This window comes from Magallana gigas, chromosome 2 (genome assembly GCF_963853765.1).
Source record: "Magallana gigas chromosome 2, xbMagGiga1.1, whole genome shotgun sequence".
Classification (NCBI taxonomy): domain Eukaryota; kingdom Metazoa; phylum Mollusca; class Bivalvia; order Ostreida; family Ostreidae; genus Magallana; species Magallana gigas.
Window position 1 is genome coordinate 13,553,223 of NC_088854.1, and position 23,800 is coordinate 13,577,022.

The following is a 23,800-nucleotide window of genomic DNA, read 5'->3' on the forward strand; positions in this document are numbered from 1 at the left end:
TGCGGAACTCCTTTTTTCGTTTCGGCATTTGTGCATGTTTACAGACGAAAAATAAAACATTAGTTACATCAACATTTTAAAGTGCAGTTGAAAACTTTAAATGCTAGCAAATGTTTTGGAGCAGTTAACTTTTCAAAAACATGAGGAAATTCCAGTTCTGTAGCTTCGTGTTTGTTAAAACAATGAGATCATATATTTTGATTTAATTCATGTACATGTACATGTTCAGGCTTTTCAAATAATATTTAAAATCAATTTGTTCAAGTTGATGGGTTTTTTTAAAAATTTTATTACTTAGTATGTAATAAATATAATAATAGATTCGCTTTATCCATATCCCAGCCTGTATCAGCCTGGACCAATATCATCCCTCGGGCTCACGGTGTAGTACCTAAACGGTTGCTATCCGTAAAAAAACGACGTTCGCTGTTTCTATTCGAAAATTATACGGTTACTAGCTGAAAAAGATGTCCGACACAGTAAGTATTTTTCTTTTCAGATTGAACAAAATGCTCATTTTCTCGAAGATTTTAATTAACCTGCAAACTTGACAACCCTTACGGAACGTAACACACATTTCAACACTAAAATATCCAGCTACCTACATACAAGATGAAGAATTGACTTAAAACTTCGTGAATAACTGTCGTTGATTTGGGCACATGTGCAGTCGAATTAAGTTTTTGGACATGATTGCGCCAAAATCAAAGTTTTTTTTTAAAAATTGAAGCGGCTGATTTCTTAATATTTGTACACAGAATAGTTTGATTGCAAGAATTATCCATTTTCTATGTTTGTATAAAAACTATGACGATTTTACTCGATAAGCCGTATGTTACGGCTACTATTAGACAACGACACCGGTTTCTATTGGAAATGTGCACTTTCTAACCTCAATGAAATAACATCCATGTATTATATATGCATTGATTCATACAGTTGAAATATGTTATTCTATAGTAACCGTTTAAAAATACGACTTTCGCAACTCTCCGACCTTTCCAACAGAGCTCGAAACCACCTCGAATATATCACAGGTGCTTGGGGACGCGCAGTACTTGCCCGCTGACAAAAGAGGCGAAAGGGACGAAAATAAAACGGGAGAATATTTCCCTGTATACAGTAGTACATCATAAATTTTTGCGAGTAACAAAAATTTTAACTTTGCAATTTGGAAATTCTAACTTGCATTTTTTGAGATGTATACCGGTATATATAGTGAATTTTGAACTCTGATACCCATATGATATCAATAGAAAATCATGTTAAGGTGTTCTGAGACTCTTCCGAATGGGAAAAAGATATCAGATTTTCCAATTACAAATCTCCATTAGAAATCTGTTTTTATTCCTGTGAAAATCTCCCGGTAAAAAAGGGATACCCTCCATAAACAAATATTCAATATTTTTCTTTTAATTGATTTTAAATTTTCTTATTCTCTTTATGTGTATTTTGTAAAAAAAAATATGGCTCAAAGGTGAAAGAAACAGTAACTTTGGACAGACTTAATATGTCATAGGTTACTGTGGAATCATGGCTTTTAAGGGTGCATTTCGTAGATTAGAGCTGCATGGTTGAACGCGAATTGGTGGAGTTGAAATCGTTGAAGCACTTGATGCTTCACATTCTGTGTGATGTGTTTTAGATTTTTTAGGCTTGTGCAGCCATAAGTTTGATTTTCTTTTTCTAGCTGGAAAAGAAATTTAAGTTTCATATAGTAGCCGGTGCATCGTATTCAGTTTATAGCCGGTGCGAACATATCAGTATTTCAAATAGCAACCGTTACTTTAAAAAATCATTTGATGTCAAATTGTTTCGATCAAAATATACTTTCTTGTTTATTTTGTATAACTTAATGAATCAGAATAGATAAATGCTTTTTTTCATAATATAGAACAAACAAACTATGATTTGTAGATGAAAATATCAGCTTAAAACTTGGTTGTAACAGCCTTTTAGTTCGTCACCGACCTAGGAAATTTCTCTATTTCTGGTTATTCACCGATTGCCACCGTGGGGCTGATACTGGAGTCTCGGGCTGATACAGGCTGTGGTATGGCAAAGGGTATGTATTATTCTCTATATAACATGGTCTCATTGGTTTTGGCCTTAACATTTACAATGCATCATTGTTTGCCACAAATTATGTCTGGCTTCGGGGATTAAGTATTGACCAGTTCGATTTTGATCTGCCTTACTTTAGCAAAAGCGAAATAGAGTAAAAAGTGAGACTAAAATCAACAGTGAGTTAAAACATTTTTAAGTTTCAGTCGTTTTCATTTCAGAAATGAATATAAAACTTTTTTTTATATCGATTGGCGTATCAAAGCAAAACTTGAATACTCTATCAGAGCGCATATCATTTCAATAACAATGATTTAAATTTGAATCGAATCAATATTGATTTAGACATTTATCAATCATTCATTAGAAGAAAATATTATTCGACAAAGGTACTAAATGAATACATATACAAATAAAATTTTGAATAAAATTTTCTTCTATGACTTTTGCTAAAAATAATATTACACCAGGTCCTTTTGTTCATTGGATTTAGCTAATGGCTTTTAAGAATAGTCTTAATGTTTGGTATAATATCACGTATATTGCGTAATATTACGCATCAAGTCCAGACAACAAAGAAATGTTTTATATCTTTATTTTTTCATTGGATGCATGTCCCTCCGGATCTGTCCATTTGATGCACAGACAGACAAACCGTGTAAACAAACATTAGTTCAGGAGCTTCTTATCAACGACCCTGGGTCTGTATTTTGGACCGTCCCGACAATGAACTCTTCACGAGGCTTGTCCACCAACAAGCTCAAACAGACCGAGCCCCTGACAACAAGCTTTAAACAAATACTTGTAAACACAGTATGCTGCTTTTCATAACAGAGCAATGACAAGATTTTGACCAAGGCCTCCCTTCGTAACCTCCCTATAATTCGTAGCGAATATACTTACCATGTACTTTTGCAGGTTTAATCGGACTTTGAACTCTCGCTTACCTTTAATTCACGCTGCTGTTGAGTATTAACCTTTTTTTACGATTATACAATCATACATACATTTTCCCATTGATTTAGCCATTCAGAATTTACTTACCTTACATATTCGATGATAAATACCCTGGACCACAGACAAGCACCAAACCACGGAGTATACAGTAGAAAACCTCCGAGTGAGTGGTCTCTGCTGTGGTCACTGGGTGATCCTCGCCAACCCCATAGCACTAGAAAGTGAAGGCGGGGTCGCTGCGGCGAGGGCCCAAGAACCGGGAACAGACCCTAGACGCGAAAATCCAGGGAGGTTACGAAGTAAGCATTGATCAAAATGATTGTTATTACTTCTGATACGAAAGGACCCGTTTCCAATCCACCCCCATGTTGAACGTGGACCGTGACGGGTCGCTATCCGGCTGATTCCGCTGTAGTAGCTGCGCTCGCTCGTTTATATACACAGATACACGTCATTGCCTAAAATAGAATCAGCTGAGTGTTGCCTTTTGAAGTTTTATCTACACCTGTTGGTATCAGATACACACTATCGGACCTCCCCTGTATTAGTTTATCAACCAGAAATCATTATATTTGTCAATGATATCTAATTTTCATTTTATGAATGCGATATGAATATTCTCCATCATATGTTATCACAAAATAGAATTTAAACGATGAATTTAAAGAATGCAGTGTCTGAAAATTTTCGATATTTCGGTTTGATTATTTTAATTGATTGTGATGCAATGCATTTTCCCATACAGAACGCGTTAATACGAATGTTAATAAGCTAAACGACGTAATCATATGCACATAGGATATACCCCGCTCCAAGGTTAAATGTCTTGAGGCGACACACGTTCCCCAAAAGATATTCTAATTCGATATCATTTAATAAAAGTAATTTTTTCGTCCCTATGAGCTATATTTAAAATTTGCATTTTTAGACTGACATATTTTAATTGAAAAAAGGGTGTTTCTATCCTAAGTTTCCCCACAGAGAATAATTGATACCCTTTTCCTTATCACAGCCCTTATCAGCCCGAGACTCCAATATCAGCCCGAGCGCCGAAGGCTCGAGGGATAATAATGGTCGAGGGCTCATACAGGCTGTGATATGGAAAAAAGGTACCTATTATTATATTTATTACATACTTAGTAATAAAATTTAAAAAAAAAACATCAACTTGAACAAATTTATTTTAAATATCATGTGAAAGTAGTCTGTACATGTACATGTATTAAATAAAAATATGAGATCTAATTGTTTTAACAAACATGGAGCCACAGAACTGGAATTTCCTCAGGTTTTTAAAGTTAACTGCTCCAAAACATTTACTAGCATTTGAAGTTTTAACTGAACTTAAAAATGTCGACTGCAACAAATGTTTAATTTTTGTCTGTAAACATGCTTAAAAGGCAGACGAGTTCTGCAAGGGGTGTGCTACGCCGTGTTTAGAGAGACTGTAGGCATTCTAGATATATTTCATTAGTAAAAGTGGACAAAACTCCGAAATGTGTTACTTATTTCCTTCATATTTCATTGAAAATGGCACGTAAAGACATGATTTTTCATTGCATTTACCACAAATAAAAGCCCCGATACACCCCATCAAACAAAGCTATTGTTATAAAACATCATAGAGAGAATTTATATCTTGAATTTCATAAATCTGTAGGCACCTTCTTGACCTTAACATTACTTTGGATTATCAATTAAGAACTATTATAAAATAGACTTTATGTTATACATGTACAATGAACAAGATGAACAGAATTTTAAAGTTGGATTTAAAATACATCTATTGCCAAAACCATGCCCTTTCTACCACCCTTTTTCTCTCCGAAAGATTGTTTCATTTGACTTTGTATCAATGGTAAATTGCAAATTTTTATGCGTTTGAGGGATATTATTTCCTTTTCTATGGCTTTTAATGAGAAGTTTATATTTTGTAAAAAAAAATTACATGTAAATGTGATATTTTCCCCTATAATTTTAAATGTAATATTCCTTTTCCACTATTTGTTTAAAAAAAAAATGTGTTGCAAGTTATGACTTTAACCTTACCTCCGCCTGACCCACGATTCAAAAGCAAATGCATGCATTGGAGTATAGGAAAACCACCCACATCACCGTATTTTTAATAGAGTTCGACAAATTTAATCGAATGTTGTCTTCAGCATACAAAATAAAAATGAATCAAATCATAATCGATTTTAATTTTTCTCAGTTTAAAAAAAAAATTATATAAAATATTAAAAGGCAAAGGTAGATAAATATATGTAGTTATATACAAATAAAGTTTTCTATTTATTCTTAATGCTCAAATACCTCTGCTAGAAATTTGCCACGAAAGATAGGTTTAAGGCTGTTGTTTTTTTCTTAGTACAACTTTTCAAACTTAATGGCTGTTTGATCTCTTATAATGGGGTGACGCACAATGGAAAAATATTAAAAAGTTCGCAAAAACTGTTTCAGAACACATGCAAAATTTGATCATTGACTCCATAAAATTTCACAACACTCGAAAGTATTATACATGTGTATCAATCAGTTTGTGAACATTTTAGATAGTGATATCTTATTCTATGAATGAGAAAACTTATATTTTTTAACGTGCATTTTTTATTTTCTACGAAAGCCGAGAAGGATCATTCGAGATTCGAGATTCGAAATACGAGATTCGAAATACGAGATTCGAGATTCGAAATTCGAGATTCAATATCTAAATTAACCAATCAAATCAAGGATCTGAAAATATGTATCCTAGCGACATCAAACTGTTCTAAATAAAAATCGTACGTACATGCTCTTATATACAAATAAATGCTATGTTCACTTCTCCCTACCTAACTAAATAATTATTTGTATTTACTTTTACACAGAATATCTAAGTAGACTAGTAATAATGCAGTGTGCTTCGCGGATCTAAGTGATTTTGTTTGCCCTGGTGCATTTCCACCTGATGCGTTTGAACCCTAAGGTATTTCACCACCAGTAATAGTTTAAAACCGGGGTTTATTCACCCCTTTTGTGTAAAAATGCGGTTATGGTAGAGAACTTCATAAGCGTAGCTAATTTTTTCTGTAGGGGGTCATAGGCCAATTTTAAAAAATTTTACTATGTAAATTTAATAAGCTCCAATTTTCCCGAGGAGGGGGTCCAGATCCCCTGACCCCCTCCTTTCTAGATCCCCGCATGAAGATTAGTACATGTATCTAAATAATCTAAATATAAATAATCTGTCCTGTTTCACTAATAAATATAAGCATTACTTATCGTTTTTATGTATGCATACAGTGATACACTAGTACTATGATTATAAACAAATCATTGAGATATTATCACATCATACGGAATTATTAATAAATACAATTTTTTTTTCCTTTTCCTCAGTAAACAACTTATTATGAGTCTTACTTTTGGAATTGTTTTCAATATAGAAGGATACCTACTCTCTACAATTAAAGGTAGGGATGATAGGGTGCCAATTTGTTCACATTGCCGATTTCTTGTGCAGAGAACATAAAACCCTTTATTTGATTGTGCATGAATATTTCAAAATTAATTGTTGTACATATATTTTGTTATAATTCATTCATTGATATATCAACAAGAAAGAATAAAAGCATATGTTTCACAGCCAAGTTAAGTTTCTCTGTAGTTTCCTACCCCCTACCCCCCACCGCACCAAAATTGACAATAATTACATATAAGTCATACAAATGTTTACTTTTTTTGTAAGTAAATCTCTAAAGATGTAAACAAGCACTGCAAACAAAGATGTGTGAATTTAATATACTACTACATTACACTTAGCCAGATAAAATGTAATCAGGATGAAGCTACAAGGGGTGAGTGGTGCAAATTTACCAATTTGTCGCCATACACACAGAACACCAAATAAAGAAACTGTGAGTGGTGTGTGGAATGCATAAAAGATGGCGGCAAATTATCTCAAATAATCAGTGCAAAAACCCACAAATAGGCTGTTATTTGTTACATATCCTGCAAAAAAATTGATAAAAAATGTTATCGTCCCATAACATAGCCGATGAAGTTAATGTGTACATATGGTCAACGTACATGTAATTCTAATATACAAGAAGGCGGACGTATCAGGCGGGGATCCAGAAAATTAAATTTCAAAAATGATCGGTTGAATTACATTAAATGCTTTGAAAATTGTTTTAAACTATCGCACGGGTCAAAATGCGTGATAGAAGCTATGTACAGTGTAATTGGAAACTTTCATATTATATCAATATGTAGTATTACCTATTATAACAAATGAGAGTATAGCACAACTGCCACAAGCAATACATGTCCTTTACCGGCACCACCTCCCTCCCCATAAAAAAATGAAACAATTGTCGTTTTATTTGCTAAAATGTGTGTGGTTCAAGATTTTTCTAAAGGACATACCCTATTAGAATTGAAAAAAAGAGTCGTACGTTTAAAACTAATTTTGTCAAAACTTTTAGATTCATTTGGTTATATTTTGGTCCATTTGGGTAAATATATGCACCAGCGCAGCTCTAATTTATATATAATCAGGCCATAAATTCAAAATATTTTCAAAAATTAATAGCTTTAAATCCAGTGGATGAAAGAAAAGGAAAGCAAGTCGAACTCGATGAGTGCTAATACTTTTGTTGAATGAATGGTACAGTAGGATATGCGCAAAAAAGTCCCGTCTACTCTTTCCTACCCTATAATTATTGGAATATTAAATCCGATTATAAGAGTCAAATTAAAAATCAAGCACGGATATGTACCTGTTTATCAAAAGTAAAACTACTCATAATTTATCTACAGTGCATCGTTATGGAGCTACACAGAAAGTTTTATATTAATTTGCCGAGCCAAATAAAAATAACCTGGAAAACGAAGAGAAAACAAAGTGGGGACAGAATAACTGACAAATTAATTAGGACTATATAGCCGCCCCCCCCCCCCCCTCTTGAAATGTATATACTGAAAACAGATTATTGCCGTACAACATCCGCACACAATTTAAAGAAAATTTCATGTTTTTTTTATCATTTTCGCTAGCTAATGTAAGACATCACAAATACCCCAAGCCCCCTCACGGAAAAGGAAATGCTAGGTGATGAGAGAGAGAGAGAGAGAGAGAGAGAGAGAGAGAGAGAGAGAGAGAGAGAGAGAGAGAGAGTCGATGTAAATCACAGGTGCGCTAACACCGTTAAAATTAAAGCTTGCTAGTTGGTCTGCCCTACCCTAGCTACCTCCTCTCTTTTCTCGTTTTAGAGGCTTAGTTATTGTCTATATATGCTTGTAACAAATCAAATCAATTTCAAATTCTAAATCAAACTGAATTTGACACTACAAAACTCTCTCTGTGTCTGTCTGTCTGTCTGTCTCTCTCTCTCTCTCTCATATCGACAATGGCATTGCCATACCCTACAATACACTATTCTTATCTGGATTTTTGTCTTTGAGGTTGTAAATCATTATATCTTCTATGGTTTAAAACTTTATCATAACCTATATTTTGACATGTCGATTATTTTTTTGAGTTTCGTTTCATAGCTAAAACATTTAGATTAAACAGATCTTTCTTCGCGAGCCGATTTTTACACAGTTGGGGCGAATACACTTCGGGTTAAAATTGTTCGGGGGGAAATACATACAGGGCAAACAAAACCACTTAGATTCGCAAAGCCAACAGTGTTATTTCTAATTTAATTGTTTATACTGTGTGGGGTTAATTCATCAATGTTGTTTTAACCATTTTATAAGCACTATACATGTATAAGAGCTATTAAGACATTTATTTGTAGGAAAGAGCATGTACGAATGATCTTTATTTAGAACAGTTTGATGTTGCTAGGATACAGGTTTCAGATCCATGATTTGATTGGTTAATTTAGATATTGAATCTCGAATTTCGAATCTCGAATCTCGTATTTCGAATCTCGTATTTCAAATTTCGAATCTCGAATGATCCTTCTCGGCTTTCGTAATTTTCTCATGTCAGCCAATCAGAAAAACGCCTTTATTAACTCAGATAACCCGATATGATTTCTCTACGTTGCGTTAACTTGCTCCGTCACTGGGAACAGTCATTGCATGCGTAATAATACAACTATTCAACACAGTGTTGTTCTCTTAAAACAACATTTGACCAAATAATCCCTACACCGGTACATAATTTCATATCATTAAACTACATACTTTTCTAAGATAATAAAAAGCACGAAATTAATACTAGTATTCATGGATTTCTATGCTTATTGGATACAGTTCTATGCTTTTTATACATTTATTACGACGTATAAAGTGAAGACAACAAATGAATATTTCATAACTTTATTTGTTTATTGGATGCACGTCCCAATGGATCAGTCCATTTGGTGCACGGACAGACAAACCGTGTAAACAAACATTGGTTCGGGAGCTTGTTATCAAAGACCCTGGGCTCGTACTTTGGACTGTCCCTTAACCATGAACTCATCACGAGACTTGTCCAGCTTCAAGCTATCGAGTCCCTGACAACAAGCTTTGAACAAATATTTGTAAATACAGTATGCTGCTTTTCATAACAGAGAAATGACAAGTATTAGACCAAGGCCTCCCTTCGTAACCTCCCTATAACTCGTAACGATTATACTTACCATGTACTTTTGCAGGTTTAATCGTACTTTAAATTGAACTCTCTCTTACCTTTAATTCACGCTGCTGTTGAGTATTAACCTTTTTTTACGATTATGCAATTAAACATACATTTTCCCATTGATTTAACCATTCAGAATTTACTTACCTTACATTTGTCGATGATAAATGCCCAGGACCACAGACAAGCACCAAACCACGGAGTATACAGTAGAAAACCTCCGAGTGAGTGGTCTCTGCTGTGGTCCCTGGGTGATCCTCGCCAACCCCATAGCACTAGAAAGTGAAGGCGGGGTCGCTGCGGCGAGGGCCCAAGAACCGGGAACAGACCCTAGACGCGAAAATCCAGGGAGGTTACGAAGTAAGCATTGATCAAAATGATTGTTATTACTTCTGATACGAAAGGACCCGTTTCCAATCCACCCCCATGTTGAACGTGGACCGTGACGGGTCGCTATCCAGCTGATTCCGCTGTAGTAGCTGCGCTCGCTCGTTTATATACACAGGTATACGTCACTGTCAAAAATAGAATCTGCCGACTCCGCTGAACACAGGTCATTTAATAACACGAGTATTGATTTCAGGAAGTTGTGCAATACATTGTAAATACTTACCTCACGTGCGGATCTGAAAGGGGGGGGGGGGTGTCGGGTTCAGACGCCGTTTCAATAGATAAGTTTGTGAAATAAAAAAAAAAAGGTTATAGAAAATTAACATTGGACACCCCACCTCCTCTGCCAGTTTGATAAGTATACAAAATACATGTACATACATAAGCAAAAGTTCCTCCCTCCTTCCCTTGTATTCACTGTAGGTTTCTCGGTTTAAGAAACTTATATTTTAAAAAAAACGTTAGAGCATATTTATTTATCTTATTTACAAGCAAGTAGCATGGGGGGGGGGGGGGGGGCAGGGGCAACTTTTAGATGCAGAATAGATTTTTCTTAGAAGTGAATATTCAAGGAGTTGGCCCCCCACATTTTTGTTTTCGTTTTTTGAGACCAAGTGAAGTGAAAAAATGAAAAGTAAAAATAAGAAAATGAACTGTTTACAATGAAATTGAAGTTATATAGGTGTACTATGCTACCCCCATCCCCTCCCCCTTCCACGTGCCACGGATTAGGATTATCATGATTTTGGGAAGTTGTTTTTTTTTTGGTTTTTTTGGTCAAGATTTCTTGGATGAGTCTGGCTCCCCACTTTCAAAAACGATGCTACGTGCCTGTATTTCGGGTGAAAAGCCACTATCTTGTTTTTGCGAATAATTTGTACTTTCCAAGGATTTCGGTTTTATTTGAGATACGAGAAGTAAAAAATTGTTCAGCAAAGGGTGACGCAATCGTCTTAATAAAGAACCATTTTAACAAGAGCTACATATTTATTTATTTATTCGATGGCCACTCAGCCATGCACTTTAAAGTCAGGCTTTTAAGCTAAGACGACGCAATATGTGTATATTTCACTTGAAACTAGCGTCATTTTAAACTTGTTATACATATAAGATAGTTACATCCTACCGAAAGTCCAAGGCCTTGTTTAAATGGTTCTTTCAACTTAGGAAACCGCATTTCAAATACTTGTAACAATATTTATTTGACGTATCATTCTTTAACCAAGCAGATACTTTTATAGTGATCTTTGCCGATATTGTATTTTGATTCATTTAAAAAAAATATTAAACACTATTATCTTGTTGGTGACAAAATCCATTGCCCCTTCTGACATTTCAATTGTTTTTGACCATTAAACTTACCACAATGAAGCAAATCTTGCATTGTTTAGAAGATGTTAAAGGTTGGATTTGCTAATCGACGGGTAAAGAGACCGACGGGTAGACAGATAGACAAATCTAAGAGAGAATGACCTGCATGCATACTCCAATGTACATACATGGTTGTATAAAACATGCAATGTCCGATACTACTTTAAACTCCAGGAACTACACAAAACTGCGTTACGTTATACCCCCCCCCCCCAAAAAAAAACAAACAAAAAAAACCCAACACAAAGCAAAACCAAAAGAGCTGACCCATTCATGTCTTAATCGTTAGATGTCACTGACTATAGAAAACTGAAAAGTTTCCTAAAATATCGTCTAGAGAAGATTTTGAACAAAGCTTGTATTTCAACTATTGAACAGCATACAATGAACAAATCACTCTTAAGTTCAGAACCACATTACAGTTAGTGTGTGTTTTAACGTCCATGGTGTCCATTGTTTGCGTGGGTGGTGCCAGCAGGTGCTACGGTGGTATCCCCGGCATCAATGACAGACACGTCGATAGGGGCCAGCTTCAGGTCCCCCCACTGGGTTAGAAACTCGTTCATGTCCACACAGCCATCACCTGGGGATAATATCAAGTATGCGTGCCAGTATCAATGTTTAACGAACTTTAATATTTAGAATGAATATAACATTTAAATGACACAAAAGAACTGTGCTATTCTTTTTTAAACTCAAAAACATTAATGTTAGCTAAGCTTCATCGTACATGCCAGGAGCATTCAATTAACTGGAGGGGGGGGGGCAAAATTATTTAAATAATAAAAAACAGTACTAATATTTCTGTTGTGAAAAAAAATAAAAGTAGACCTGGAAAAGATTCGGAACTTACCGATTCTTTTCACTTACATATTATTCAACATATTTTATCATAAAATACGCGGGTATCATACACAAACATTTGGCGTTTTCAACTTTCCTGTTTATAGATAAAAACTTTCTAATACTGTAATAAAATATTTATATTATAATAGTGTAAGGTATCTGTAATTTTTATTTATGAAGAGAAACGTCAGGTGTCTTTTATTTCAGTCTAGGTTACTTTATATAGCTTTCTTATCTTTGGACTTTTCAAAATTTTAAACGTTCGTCTACGAGATTTAAGTTAAAACGACGCACCAAAATACTCATCGCAAGAGGCCTAGGGTCATTAATGATAGTACATAACCATATGTTAGATTGTCTAGTAGAAATTCTACGTCTCCGATGGAATTCTTCAACCAATTGTATAAGATAAGGTAATATAGAATGGTGAATGATATTTTACTGTTCATATCGAAGTAGCTGTAGATCAAGGGCATATCTGCGTGAGTCAAGTGACCATCGCCATTAGCATCAGCTTTGTTGAAGAGGAGGTTCGCCTCACGAGCGTTTCCAAGCTGATACAGAGTCAACCAATCGCTTTCAAACTCCGTTCTCGTCACTTCCTGGTTATCTGCGAAATAAAAAAAATCAAGTAGTCTAAGCAGAACCTCTATATTTGTATGACACATTATTTGCCACGAAAGACAGTTCATGCATTTTTAAACAACCTACGGTCAGTGTCAAAGGCAAGAAAGATGTTGTCGACCTCATTACGGTCAAGGCAGCCACTGAGGTCATGGTCAACTTTTTCGAATAAAATGTATTCCCTTTGTGGTTCTGAGTCGGCATAACTGAAAAACATAAATACTTACACCCAATAAATCATATGTTATTTACACGTATATATCTAAACTTTGAGTGTTCTACTTTAACAAAGTTAAAGTGCATCGAATTTCGGTGCTGATGACTTTGAACAGGGACAGGTGTTTAAGAGATTCAAACACTATTGTGCATGTATTTGACTTCAGATGTCTCGAACCCTTTATAACAAAATCATATAAGTGATTTTAGACTTACAGAAGGCCAAAGAAAGAGTAAATCAGCACCAGCTTCATCTGAATCAGAACAGAATATCATTGATGTTTTAGTAGTTATGATACTGGCTAGACAATCACATTTAGAATGTATTGACTGTTTACTTATTGTTTTGTGTCAGTATCATTGTGAATAACATTTCGATTTCCGAAAAGAAATGCCTCAAATGGTTGAAATCCTCTTAAACTGATTGTAAGGAGAGAAAATCGACACTAATATATAAGTATTTGCCAATGAAGGTTATCGACCCAAAGGCAATAGAAATTTTTCTTATGATAGGAAATTTCTAGATAATCAACATATAAACATATATAAAACGCAATTGAAAGCATGGTTTGGGTTGCAAATGCAAAATAAAGTCGTTGTGTCCAAGATAACTCACAACTGAAATAATTTTCAAACATTACAAAATCATAAACGAAATGACTGACCTTATCTTTTGAATGTTCGTGGACTTATCAGAATCACAGATCTGTCGCCTGAGACTAATTCGTACTTATCTAGTAATGACCTGACTGAAGGGGTTAAAGGGGAATCTTTGGATGTGTGTAGACCTCAACAGAAAGGGAAGGATTTCCCTATACCCTCGCTGGTGGTCTAACTACACTCTGTTCGTTGACCCCGTTGAATATTAGTTTTTATCTTATTCAGCGGATGTTTTTGAATACAGTCCAAAAAATATGTATTATCTAAAAAAAAATTAAAATAAACAAAGACCCGATATCTTCTGTTGTGAGGGGCTGAAAAAATTATCGCTTCGAGCAAAATGAGAAAATGTGACTTTAAAGACCAAATGTACAAATTATAGCCAATTATTTACCAATTGTTCAAAACGAAAGTGAAAAGGATTTCTCCGACGAACGAAAACACTTTATGTAGAATTTATATTAAGACTTTGCCAATTACAAGAAGTTGTCATTTTCATATGGATTCAATTAAGGTCTTTCGATTGTCGCATGACGTCATTGGGAGGATTCCGGAATAATTTACCAATATCTGTTATAATATTAGTGTTATGTGATGCATGGTTTTGCCAATATTTCTTGATTATTTAAACTTGTGTTTTACACATTTTAAGCTGTGTAAAGTTAAATGACACTAATGTTTAACAATTTATAGAGAGTAGTTTGAGTTGAAATCGCTGAATTCAATGAAAAACTGAACTGAAAAAACCGTACATAGGAAAAGTTGACAGAGACTACAATTCATAATTATTTACCCAGGAAGGTAAACATTTCTTTGCAGATTTCGATAGGAGATATAATGAGTTACAACTGTACCAATTTTCAGTGAGTTTGCAACGTTAACATTATTTCAAAAGTTATATATAGACGTTTTATGTTGCTAAACTGTACTTATTTATGATTGAAAAATTGTATCAAAAGTGATAGCTTTCATACTGGCAAGTTTGAATGGCCTTTAAATGGTAAAATACATAACATAAAGGATTGCGATTAATTTCTTTTAAAAATTGCTTTATTATATAGAAATCAGTAAAAAAAAATGTTATGTTTGATTGGAGAGCAGTTGTCCTATCATAATTGCATGATAGTGTACCTGTGTTAGCTCCTACAGCATGAGCAAAATATTTGCAACATACCAATGTTTAAGTTCAATTTGAATGTTTACATATTTATCTTCAGATTTAAACAAATATTACACGGATTTAACCATAAAAGCATCAATGGCGGAGAAACCTTAAATTCTATAAGGGAAAAGAGGCAAAAAAAGGGCAAAAAAAAGAATTATAGCAAAAAGGATTTTATTGTTATCTTTCATGAAATCAAAGCATTAATTAAGCTTTCAAATTTAAAAAAATAATAACAATGCGTTATCATATGCAGATAAGAATCAAAATACATACATGTACATATTTACATACGCATGGTATCAACTATTCTACACATACATGTATACTATAGTATACATGTGTAGTATACATGTAGTTGATTCCATGCGTAAATATGTGCAGTAGTACAGATAGTACAATTTATTTCATTGTTATTTAAATTAAAAAAGATCTTTTTACGAATGATTTTTTAAAGATATTCAGTTTGCTCTTTTAATAATTCTATATTTTTAATTTTCCCCGAAAAATGTTCTAACAAACCGAAGAGGAAGGAACGTTTATTATTATACGTCTATTGATCAAGTCACGAATGACCCTTTAGAAAACTTGAGAATGAAATGTTTGATCTTTCTAGTAAATTCATTTTTCATATTCATTTCCCTGTTTTCTACAAGTGCATTAAATTAGCATGGTTCACCACACAGGAAAATAAATGGTGTTTTGATAAATGAGCCAACGTTTGGATAAACTTAAATACAATAATCGAATTACAAAAAAAAACTACTCTGAATTGCATTCGTTTTTGTGTACATACATAATGCTCACAAGTTATGGTTCTTAGCTGGGGCTAGGGTTAACGATGTCTTTCCTGGAGACGAACTTATTCCCAGGATAGAAATGTAAGTTGTTCCTTCGAACACTAACGCGCGTTTATTCCCCTTCTTCCATAAACTTGTTTCTTTCATTGATTGCATACAATATATTTTTAACTTTTAAAATCCAGGAAAGGTAAATTTTATTTTTCGATATACGCGCACTCTTTTGACTGGAAAACATAATTAAAAATAATTATGCCCATGATTTCAGTAAATTATTTTCAGAAATTTAATGAATCGTTACTTCTTTTTTGACTAGTACTGGTGTAATTTATGCTTCTAAATCTAGAATTAAATCATGAAAACTATCAAAATTTCGTTATGACAAATCTTGTATAAAGCGATCACGAGTTTTATTTTAGGGCAATGATTTATACTTCGTTAAGATCATAAGACCACTTTTTTGTCGGCAAACATTTTTATTTAGTTGTCTCAGGGCCGTATATAGGTCCCTGGTTGTCTGAAGGAATATTATTTTCGTGGCCACGAATCAATAAAAGATTTCCATTAATAGTTGCCACCAGCTTAAGAATTTTCGTTCATAGTTTGGTATAAATCCGTCAATTGTGCGTTTGAACAATTTTAAATATTATTATCCTTTGCTGTTTATATTGATGTTAAAAGCATTGCAATCTGAAATAACCTTTCATATCTTATCAAGAATGGTCTATTCCTACCTGCAACATAGATTCTTTTATTAGGTCACCATGGCAGTCCCCTTGCAGCTTCTTGTTTTTGTCTCTGGGCTGACCAGCATCTGGTGCGAAGGTAAAGTAAGACTCAATGAATTATATGGCTTCGTGGCTTAAGAACTAGACGATAATATCTTAATTTTTCAGTGTCTTTAACTGTGATAACACAACGACTCGATTTTGTACTATGCAGTCCATAAATTCAAATGACGTATATTTGGGGCACAAGCGGGGTTTTTGCTTGTTTATATTCAAATATTTAATTTACAATTGCTGAAAATTATAGATATATAAGTAACGAAGAATCATTCTTTGAATATTAATTATGAGGTGATAATTTCGATCGGTCGGGGCGTGATCAAGTTTATCATAAAGCCCTTCGGGCTTTATTGGATTTGATCACGCCTGACCAAAATTATCACCTCATAATATTCAAAGAATGATTCCTTTCCTTATATATAGACATTGGCCCTAGGATTGCTGATTATTACATTGTCACCAAATCGCGTCTTTGATGAACACTGTTTATGCATGTAAGTAGGACAGGTACATGTAGAGTACTGAATAACGCATCAGATAGTGTACTAAGTGTCATATATAATAGTGCTGACACCGATAACACAGACACATTTATAAATGTATTGAAATATTTCTAGGACCGAAATTTGAACACGCAACACTAATTGGTCACTTGGATTCTCGGCTGTATGACGCTTCTGGAGTAGCAGCCAGCCGGAAGCACCATGGCGTCCTATACACTCACAATGACGGAGATAACAAACAGCCCTTTGTGTACGCCATCAATGCATCCAACGCCGCCATCATCTCAGCTCTACGATTATTTCCCGCCGAAAACCACGACTGGGAGGACATTGCTGTAGGTCCCTGTGGAAAAAGCAGCTGTATATATATCGGGGATAGCCAAAGTCACAAAATCTACAGGGTGGAGGAACCCGAGTTCGTTTACTCCGATCAAATTCTTACAGATGTCGCAGCGGTTCAGATAGAGTGAGCATTTTGTTTATAGAAGTTTTTGTGAGTGAATTATCATATGGTCTGAAGGAAATTATTTAATTCATCAACCTTAAACTGTAATTTAAGAAATATATCAACATTTTGAATTCCAGATGGTCTCATGGCTTCGACACCGTTATGGTGGACCAACATGGCGACGTATACATAGTACAAAGTCACACCAGCCATCACCGCCAGGTCGGACGATTACCGCACGACCAATGGAACAGCACCCACGTGGTACATTTACACACAATCCATCTTCCTGATTTACACCTGCCCGACAACAGTCCCACTTCCGGTGATATTTCGCCAGATGGCACCCAGATAGTTCTCCTGTCACTGCACAAAGTTCACTACTGGATAGTTTCTCATGGTGACAATGTACTGGATACACTACAACATCACCCCATCGCTTCACTACCTACTAGACCCGTTGGGGCGACAGAGGGAATCTGCTGGGACACTAATGGACGTAATTATTACGAAGTAGCCGAGCGTTCTTCGTCATCATCACCCGCATCTGTCCATATTTATAATCGTGTATAAATATTAGCAATTGAAATAAAAACACGCATGGTTTATTATAGTCACTGTGATTTAATCTGAACTAGCACGATTTACTAAGAGGAGAATCTCAAGATATACATGTAGTTTTTTAAAGGAGGGAAGGGATCTTAACTTTTGAATTGACAAACATATATTTGTCACAATAAATTATAATTTCATTGTATTGCCAATGACGCATACAATATGTTTATACAGAAAATTCTGTCTCTTGGCAAGTATTTGGGCATTAACACTGATTTCATATGATTCCTTATTAAATGACATAGATTTTAAATGGCAATGGCTAAGGGCAGTTAGCATTCATCTGCACCAAATATGAAATTCTGAATCGAATTCAAACAAAGGTACCGTTATATCATCTTTTGATTATGTGTGTGCAACTTTCAATAATTTCACTGCTTCTATTGAGTAGGGGAGATACTTCTCCAAAATTAATTTATCTATTTGTAATTTTAAAAACTACAGCGAGAAAAAGAAGGGATATATTTTGAAAGGGTTATTTTGAAAATTGTATTTTTTTTTATATATGTGTTCGTGATAATTTTATGCTTGAAATTTCAGCACTATTTATTGTAAACACATTGCACCAAACAATGGATTTAATCTCTAATTTATAGAGGAAATAAAGAATGCCTGTCTGTCTGTCTCATTCAGTGTATATTTCCCCTTATGTTTTCATTGGAAATCGCCGACGTTCAATTTTCTATGAATACACTTTGCTAATTCTCGCCATGAGCACAAATATAAACATCACAACGTGTATTGAGTATACGTATTTTTGTAAAATTAAATGAAACGTTCAACCTTAGTTAACCAATTTGATATGTACTTTTGAAAAATAATCATTAAATTACATGTATATCTACTCCTTAATTAAAAAGATTTTTCTCTACAAAGTTTCTGGCTCTATATTTTTAGCTGCGGAAGCGTACTCGATAATACGTTAATATGGCTGTTCCATGTATGTTTCATATCCCTGACTGAGAGCTTATATAATGGCTTTACAGCGACGATACACATATATTTCGTACAAAAACATCACTATGAATATAAATATAAGCATTGAATGCTTATTTTTGGATGTCGTCGGTCCTATGACACACCAATGCGGTGCAGACAAATTATCATACCGCGCTAACGCGCGCTATTCAAATTGTCTGCGCCGCATTGGTGTGTCATTGGACCGACGACATCCAAAATAAGCATTCAATGCTTAAATAAATCTTCATATTTCCCTCACAATCATGCAATAAATGTATAATATGATATCCCACCTCGCCAGGTTCGGGAGATAAGAACGGAACAATTGACAAGAGACATGTAAGTAACACAACACAAGTATACAATTTATCTATAATTTAAGTTTCGTTAGTTCTAAGTTTTAGTAACCTTTCAACCTTCCGCTTTCATTGACTGTCATAACAGATAATATCATTATTTAATATGGTTATTATATCATTAATATTTTGGACTCATTACATTCGATGTACTATTACTTATTGACAATATGTTTTACGGTGCTTTGCAAAAAATCATTTGATTTTAATTATTTGTTCAAAATATACAACGATTAGATCTACGGAGCGCATTTCATATTTCCACGACGTCATGTGACGTCAAACTGAAAGGCAAACCTGTCACTTTTTTTTCAAATTAAACACCTTTCAGTTCCAAAAACTTTTTAACCCATTTATAAAATGCCCGTTCATACTATAATTATTTGTCAAGATTTTGTATAATATCTTTTGTGGCCTATCGTAGATCATTTAGGTCCGAAAATCTCTGTCCAAAGTTTCGATAACGCAAAATCCATAGGTGCAAGATCCGGGTGGTATTGCAAGGAGGGGGGGGGGTTGCAGGAAGAGCTCAAAATATCAGTTCTTTCATCTTTAAACATCCAATTCCATTTGCAAACCATTGTCTTAGACATATATGGGCCATCTCTAGCAGCATCTAAGAATCTTCAGGACTGATCGGATGTTTCCTGCTTGCATACAAAATTTAATGAAGGCTCTGTGCTCCAAGATGTTCATCGAAGCTAACGTTTAACTTTAACAAAATGACCTCCATAACCGAGTCAGGCAGAATCTAACGACATGGCCACGGGGCCATAAAAGTTAGACAAGTTTACTTTTGATCTCAGTCTCACCTTTTCACTATCTATTCCTTTTGTAAAAGTGAGACTGAGATCAAAAGTGAGCTCGTCTATCCAGGCCAGGTCCCGGGGCCATAAAACTTAGACTACCGAAGCACACCTTAAAACATTGGATTATCACCTGCACAACTTTTTCTCAACTGCCGACTTAAAACATCACTTCCAAACTCCGCACCGTTGCTATAGATGCCAAAACAATCGCAGCTAAATTAAATTCTCACCAACTGAAAAACAAAAATACAATTTGACAAACGTGCAGGACCTGGATTGGAATCGCTTAGGGGCAGGAGATATAGTTTTCCTGTACAGAGAGGAAAATGGAAATCTTGTCAAGTCACTAAACAGTATTCATCACCTGAGTCCTACATGTACGTCGTTCAGTCGTCAGACGGAAGGAAGTTGCATAGAAACAGAAGACACCTTCATGCAAGTAACTACCGTGCTAAGGATGCTCCCCGAATTCATGGCATGTGAACTTGTGTGAATCGAAATTTTGCGCCAAAGCATTCAGTTACGTGACTATTCGAACACCAGTTATGAAAACGACGCAAACATTACCACTGAACCGACAAACGTACCTGTTTGTTGCAACCCCAAACCACGCGCTCAGACAGGACCGTCAGACCACCGGCAAAATTAAGTGACTATATCGAGTGATAACTAAGTACTGCTTGAGAAAAAAAAACCTGTAATAAAGAGTTTAGAAATTACATATTTTTGTCAAGTCTTGTGTATTCTCTTATAAAATTTTCGATGTAAATGGGTAATATTCTGCTTTTTATAAAAAAAAAAATGTCACATATTTCATAGTCTTTTATTTGAAATTCGGAAGTTATCCGTCTTTAGTTTTGTCTTTTATGTTTCTGTCATAAAAAAATAGAAGCTATCATGACTGTCTCTATCGTATTTGACAAGATGGGCCTAAAATTTGTATTATTTCTAATTTTTAGGTGGCCATGTTTACTTCTAGTGATAACAGACAGTGTCCCCTTTACCCAAAGTGCCCACACACGCAACGGTAAGTATTTGTATTTTAGATAGATAAACTAAGTTCAAACTAACAGTTCATCAACAATTATCTGTATTTGTTACATGAATTTCACTTGTGTCGTGATTCAGACCTCCACTTTACGACCGAACAACTCATCCACCATTTTCACGCCCCGTTGATCACCGACGCTTCCGGTTTGGCCGCGAGTCTTAAACACAGGGGCGTACTCTATACTCACAACGACAGCGAACACCCGACCAACTATGTCTTCGCAATCAACGCATCAACCGCAGCCTTGATTTCCACGTTGATGGTTTACCCTTCCAGTAACTTTGATTGGGAGGATATTGCTGTGGGACCTTGCGGAAGTACAAGTTGTATTTACATCGCAGACACGGGAACCACGGGAACAACCGATGTTTACCGCGTGGAGGAACCTGACTTTATCTATTCGGATCAAATACTGCAAAATGCAAAGAAAATTACATACACGTAAATTTACATATGTAGTAAACTTGCTTGTAAATATGTCAAGGGGATGTGATTAATTTGTTACCGATTATTAAATATGCATGATCAATACGTTTGAGGTTTATATTCTTTTTAATTCAGATCGAATTCCAGTATCATTTTTACTTTACGAACAAATTTTGCAACTTTTGAACCCCATCAATTTTAGCTTAGTTTTTAACCATACACATATCAATAAAGCATAATCAAATTGATAATTTTTTTACGTTCGTTCACGAAGAAACTGACGGGTTACATGTATTTTGTAGTTGGACTGGGGTTCCGAGCAACCATCTTACATCAAGAACAATAATGGTGGATCCGCATGGAAATGTTTACTTGGTAAACGACAAAGTCAGGAATATTGGGCTTATTTCCCCAGACATGTGGACCAAACACCAACCTGTGGACATTGCAACTCCATACCTCCTGAATTTTCCTCGCGAAGTTAACCGCACAACAGACCCAGAATCCGGAGACATTTCCTCGGACGGTTCTCAGGTTCTGATACTAACACACAATCATATTTACTATTGGCACGTTCGACATGGCAATATACTTTCGTCTCTGCAAGGCGATCCAATTACTGTTCCTAGACTTCATGGTCATCACTTAGGGGGAGTTTGTTGGGACTTGGATGGAAGAAATTATTACACTGTAAAAGAAGGGAAAAATGCCCCACTCTACATCCATCAACGCATTAATTGAAATAATTGTTTCTCTGACTCTTTGAATTAAAATAAAAAAAAATTAATTCAAGTGCATTATTTATCAGTGTACATGCATTTAATTATAATCTACATACATGCACCAATACAACGAGTAAAGCTGAATAAAGGACGTGAAAATGACGATTAAATTCTTTTGATACTTTTCATGCGCGGGTCAAGAACATTTCCGCCAAATCAAGTTCATCGCCAAATGTCATGCATATCTTACTACTATATTAAAATAATAGACTCGAATTTTTGGTCTTTAATACCGATTAACCGGAAGAATACTGTCTTTTGTTTTATATATTTTAAACATCATTGGTACTTGAAGATTACCAATTTGTTTTTATTTTTTCTCAGTTAAGCTTCGGTAATTAATTATCAACGAACATTCTTTAAAAATCTCGGAAATCATCTGGATTTTTTGGATTTTACAATCCTGCGCTTGCGCAATACATTCACGCTAACGGGATCTTTAGTTTATGTTTTTACAATATCACACTATTTGCATGAATAAACTCAGAGATGATAATACAAATACGGGTAAATTTTCACGGGAAATTTGCTATATATTCTGTTCATATATATTAATGATTTCTTATGAGAGAAAGTATTGAATAACAAATAGCCTATACATTTCATCTAAGTACCTGTACTAATACTTTTGTTATCGTAATGACAAAAAATATTTGATTACATGCAAAAAAAAATCACATTATATTTCTTAGGAGAATGAAGATAGAATATTTTTTATCGCAAAAATTAATTATGTCCTACGTACCCAGTTTTACGATAGAATGCGTTCCGTGTATTGTCTCTGTAGCAAAGAAATTACGTGTACGTTGGTGAAAAAGTGTTGAATTCTTCCATTATATGGATTAAAATTTTTAGATGAAAGGCATTTACAGTCTCATAAAAGGTTTATTATGATGAATTTGACCGTTTTTTTTCCAGGCAACTTCATTAATTTTCTCCAAAATCGTTCCGGAGCGATTTTGCAATTTTCTGCTACATTACGGGTATATGGGAGGCATTCTAACTGTGGTGAGGGCCTTTCAAAGTCTAGTAATTATGTATGAAAAAGTCACATTGAGGAATACGCTAATTAGAATCCACGCCAACTTGTTCAAAATGTGATTTCCGCCAAATATCGAACACGCCAAACATAATACGTTTACTGCATATGTAAATTTCATGAGACTTAGTACACATACTAATGCTAGCCTAACTCAGTGATAACAAATAAGAAATTCATTTCATTAGATACGTAACAATGGGCGGACTTCATTTGTCACAAGATCAGTGCATTTTGGTCGGGGAGGGAAGGGTGAGGGGAGAAATGATGAATCATGCTTTGACCATTAAATTTTTGAAGTAACATAATCAAGA

At 34.8% G+C, this 23,800-nt stretch overlaps 3 protein-coding genes and 1 long non-coding RNA gene across 5 annotated transcripts; 2 read left to right on the top strand and 2 right to left on the bottom strand.

Annotated features, from left to right (window-relative positions):
- Positions 1-8,989: 8,989 nt before the first annotated feature.
- Positions 8,990-10,093, bottom strand: LOC136272143 (uncharacterized). Its single transcript, XR_010710084.1, has 2 exons — positions 9,788-10,093; positions 8,990-9,515 (listed from the first exon to the last, which is right to left on the bottom strand). It is a non-coding gene; the product is annotated as an uncharacterized lncRNA (long non-coding RNA).
- A 1,649-nt stretch (positions 10,094-11,742) lies between these two features.
- On the bottom strand, positions 11,743-16,467 carry LOC105342156 (uncharacterized). Of its 2 annotated transcripts, none has more exons than XM_034448041.2 (5): positions 16,444-16,467; positions 13,304-13,341; positions 12,959-13,077; positions 12,690-12,857; positions 11,743-11,984 (listed from the first exon to the last, which is right to left on the bottom strand). In XM_034448041.2, the coding sequence occupies exons 1-5, from the start codon at positions 16,450-16,452 to the stop codon at positions 11,836-11,838; spliced, it is 483 nt and encodes a 160-aa protein (XP_034303932.2). In that variant the 5' UTR covers positions 16,453-16,467; the 3' UTR covers positions 11,743-11,835. The 2 variants fall into 2 exon arrangements, with proteins under 2 accessions (XP_034303932.2, XP_011447341.3); XM_011449039.4 differs by lacking the exon at positions 16,444-16,467 and adding an exon at positions 13,753-13,866.
- Positions 16,380-18,054, top strand: LOC117681844 (uncharacterized). The gene is made up of 3 exons (XM_034448040.2): positions 16,380-16,534; positions 17,115-17,466; positions 17,586-18,054. Exons 1-3 carry the CDS (start codon positions 16,474-16,476, stop codon positions 18,019-18,021), a joined length of 849 nt encoding a protein of 282 aa, XP_034303931.1. The 5' UTR covers positions 16,380-16,473; the 3' UTR covers positions 18,022-18,054.
- Positions 18,055-19,283: 1,229 nt separating this feature from the next.
- LOC105342157 (uncharacterized) lies at positions 19,284-22,468 on the top strand. The gene is made up of 4 exons (XM_011449040.4): positions 19,284-19,362; positions 21,148-21,215; positions 21,317-21,680; positions 21,968-22,468. Coding segments are annotated over exons 1-4 (873 nt in total). The 5' UTR covers positions 19,284-19,360; the 3' UTR covers positions 22,407-22,468.
- The last annotated feature ends 1,332 nt before the right edge of the window (positions 22,469-23,800 follow it).

What these genes read in the sequence shown, in the direction of transcription:
- LOC105342156 (XM_034448041.2), bottom strand. An exon ending in TACTCTTTCTTTGGCCTTCT is followed by an intron (nt 13,078 to 13,303) that starts GTAAGTCTAAAA and finishes TATGTTTTTCAG; the next exon opens with TTATGCCGACTCAGAACCAC. An exon ending in CAGCTACTTCGATATGAACA is followed by an intron (nt 11,985 to 12,689) that starts GTAAAATATCAT and finishes TATTATCCCCAG; the next exon opens with GTGATGGCTGTGTGGACATG.
- LOC117681844 (XM_034448040.2), top strand. Translation starts at nt 16,474, where the DNA reads ATGGCAGTCCCCTTGCAGCTTCTTGTTTTTGTCTCTGGGCTGACCAGC. An exon ending in GACCAGCATCTGGTGCGAAG is followed by an intron (nt 16,535 to 17,114) that starts GTAAAGTAAGAC and finishes AAATATTTCTAG; the next exon opens with GACCGAAATTTGAACACGCA. An exon ending in GTCGCAGCGGTTCAGATAGA is followed by an intron (nt 17,467 to 17,585) that starts GTGAGCATTTTG and finishes TTTGAATTCCAG; the next exon opens with ATGGTCTCATGGCTTCGACA.
- LOC105342157 (XM_011449040.4), top strand. An exon ending in AAGTGCCCACACACGCAACG is followed by an intron (nt 21,216 to 21,316) that starts GTAAGTATTTGT and finishes GTCGTGATTCAG; the next exon opens with ACCTCCACTTTACGACCGAA. An exon ending in GCAAAGAAAATTACATACAC is followed by an intron (nt 21,681 to 21,967) that starts GTAAATTTACAT and finishes TGTATTTTGTAG; the next exon opens with TTGGACTGGGGTTCCGAGCA.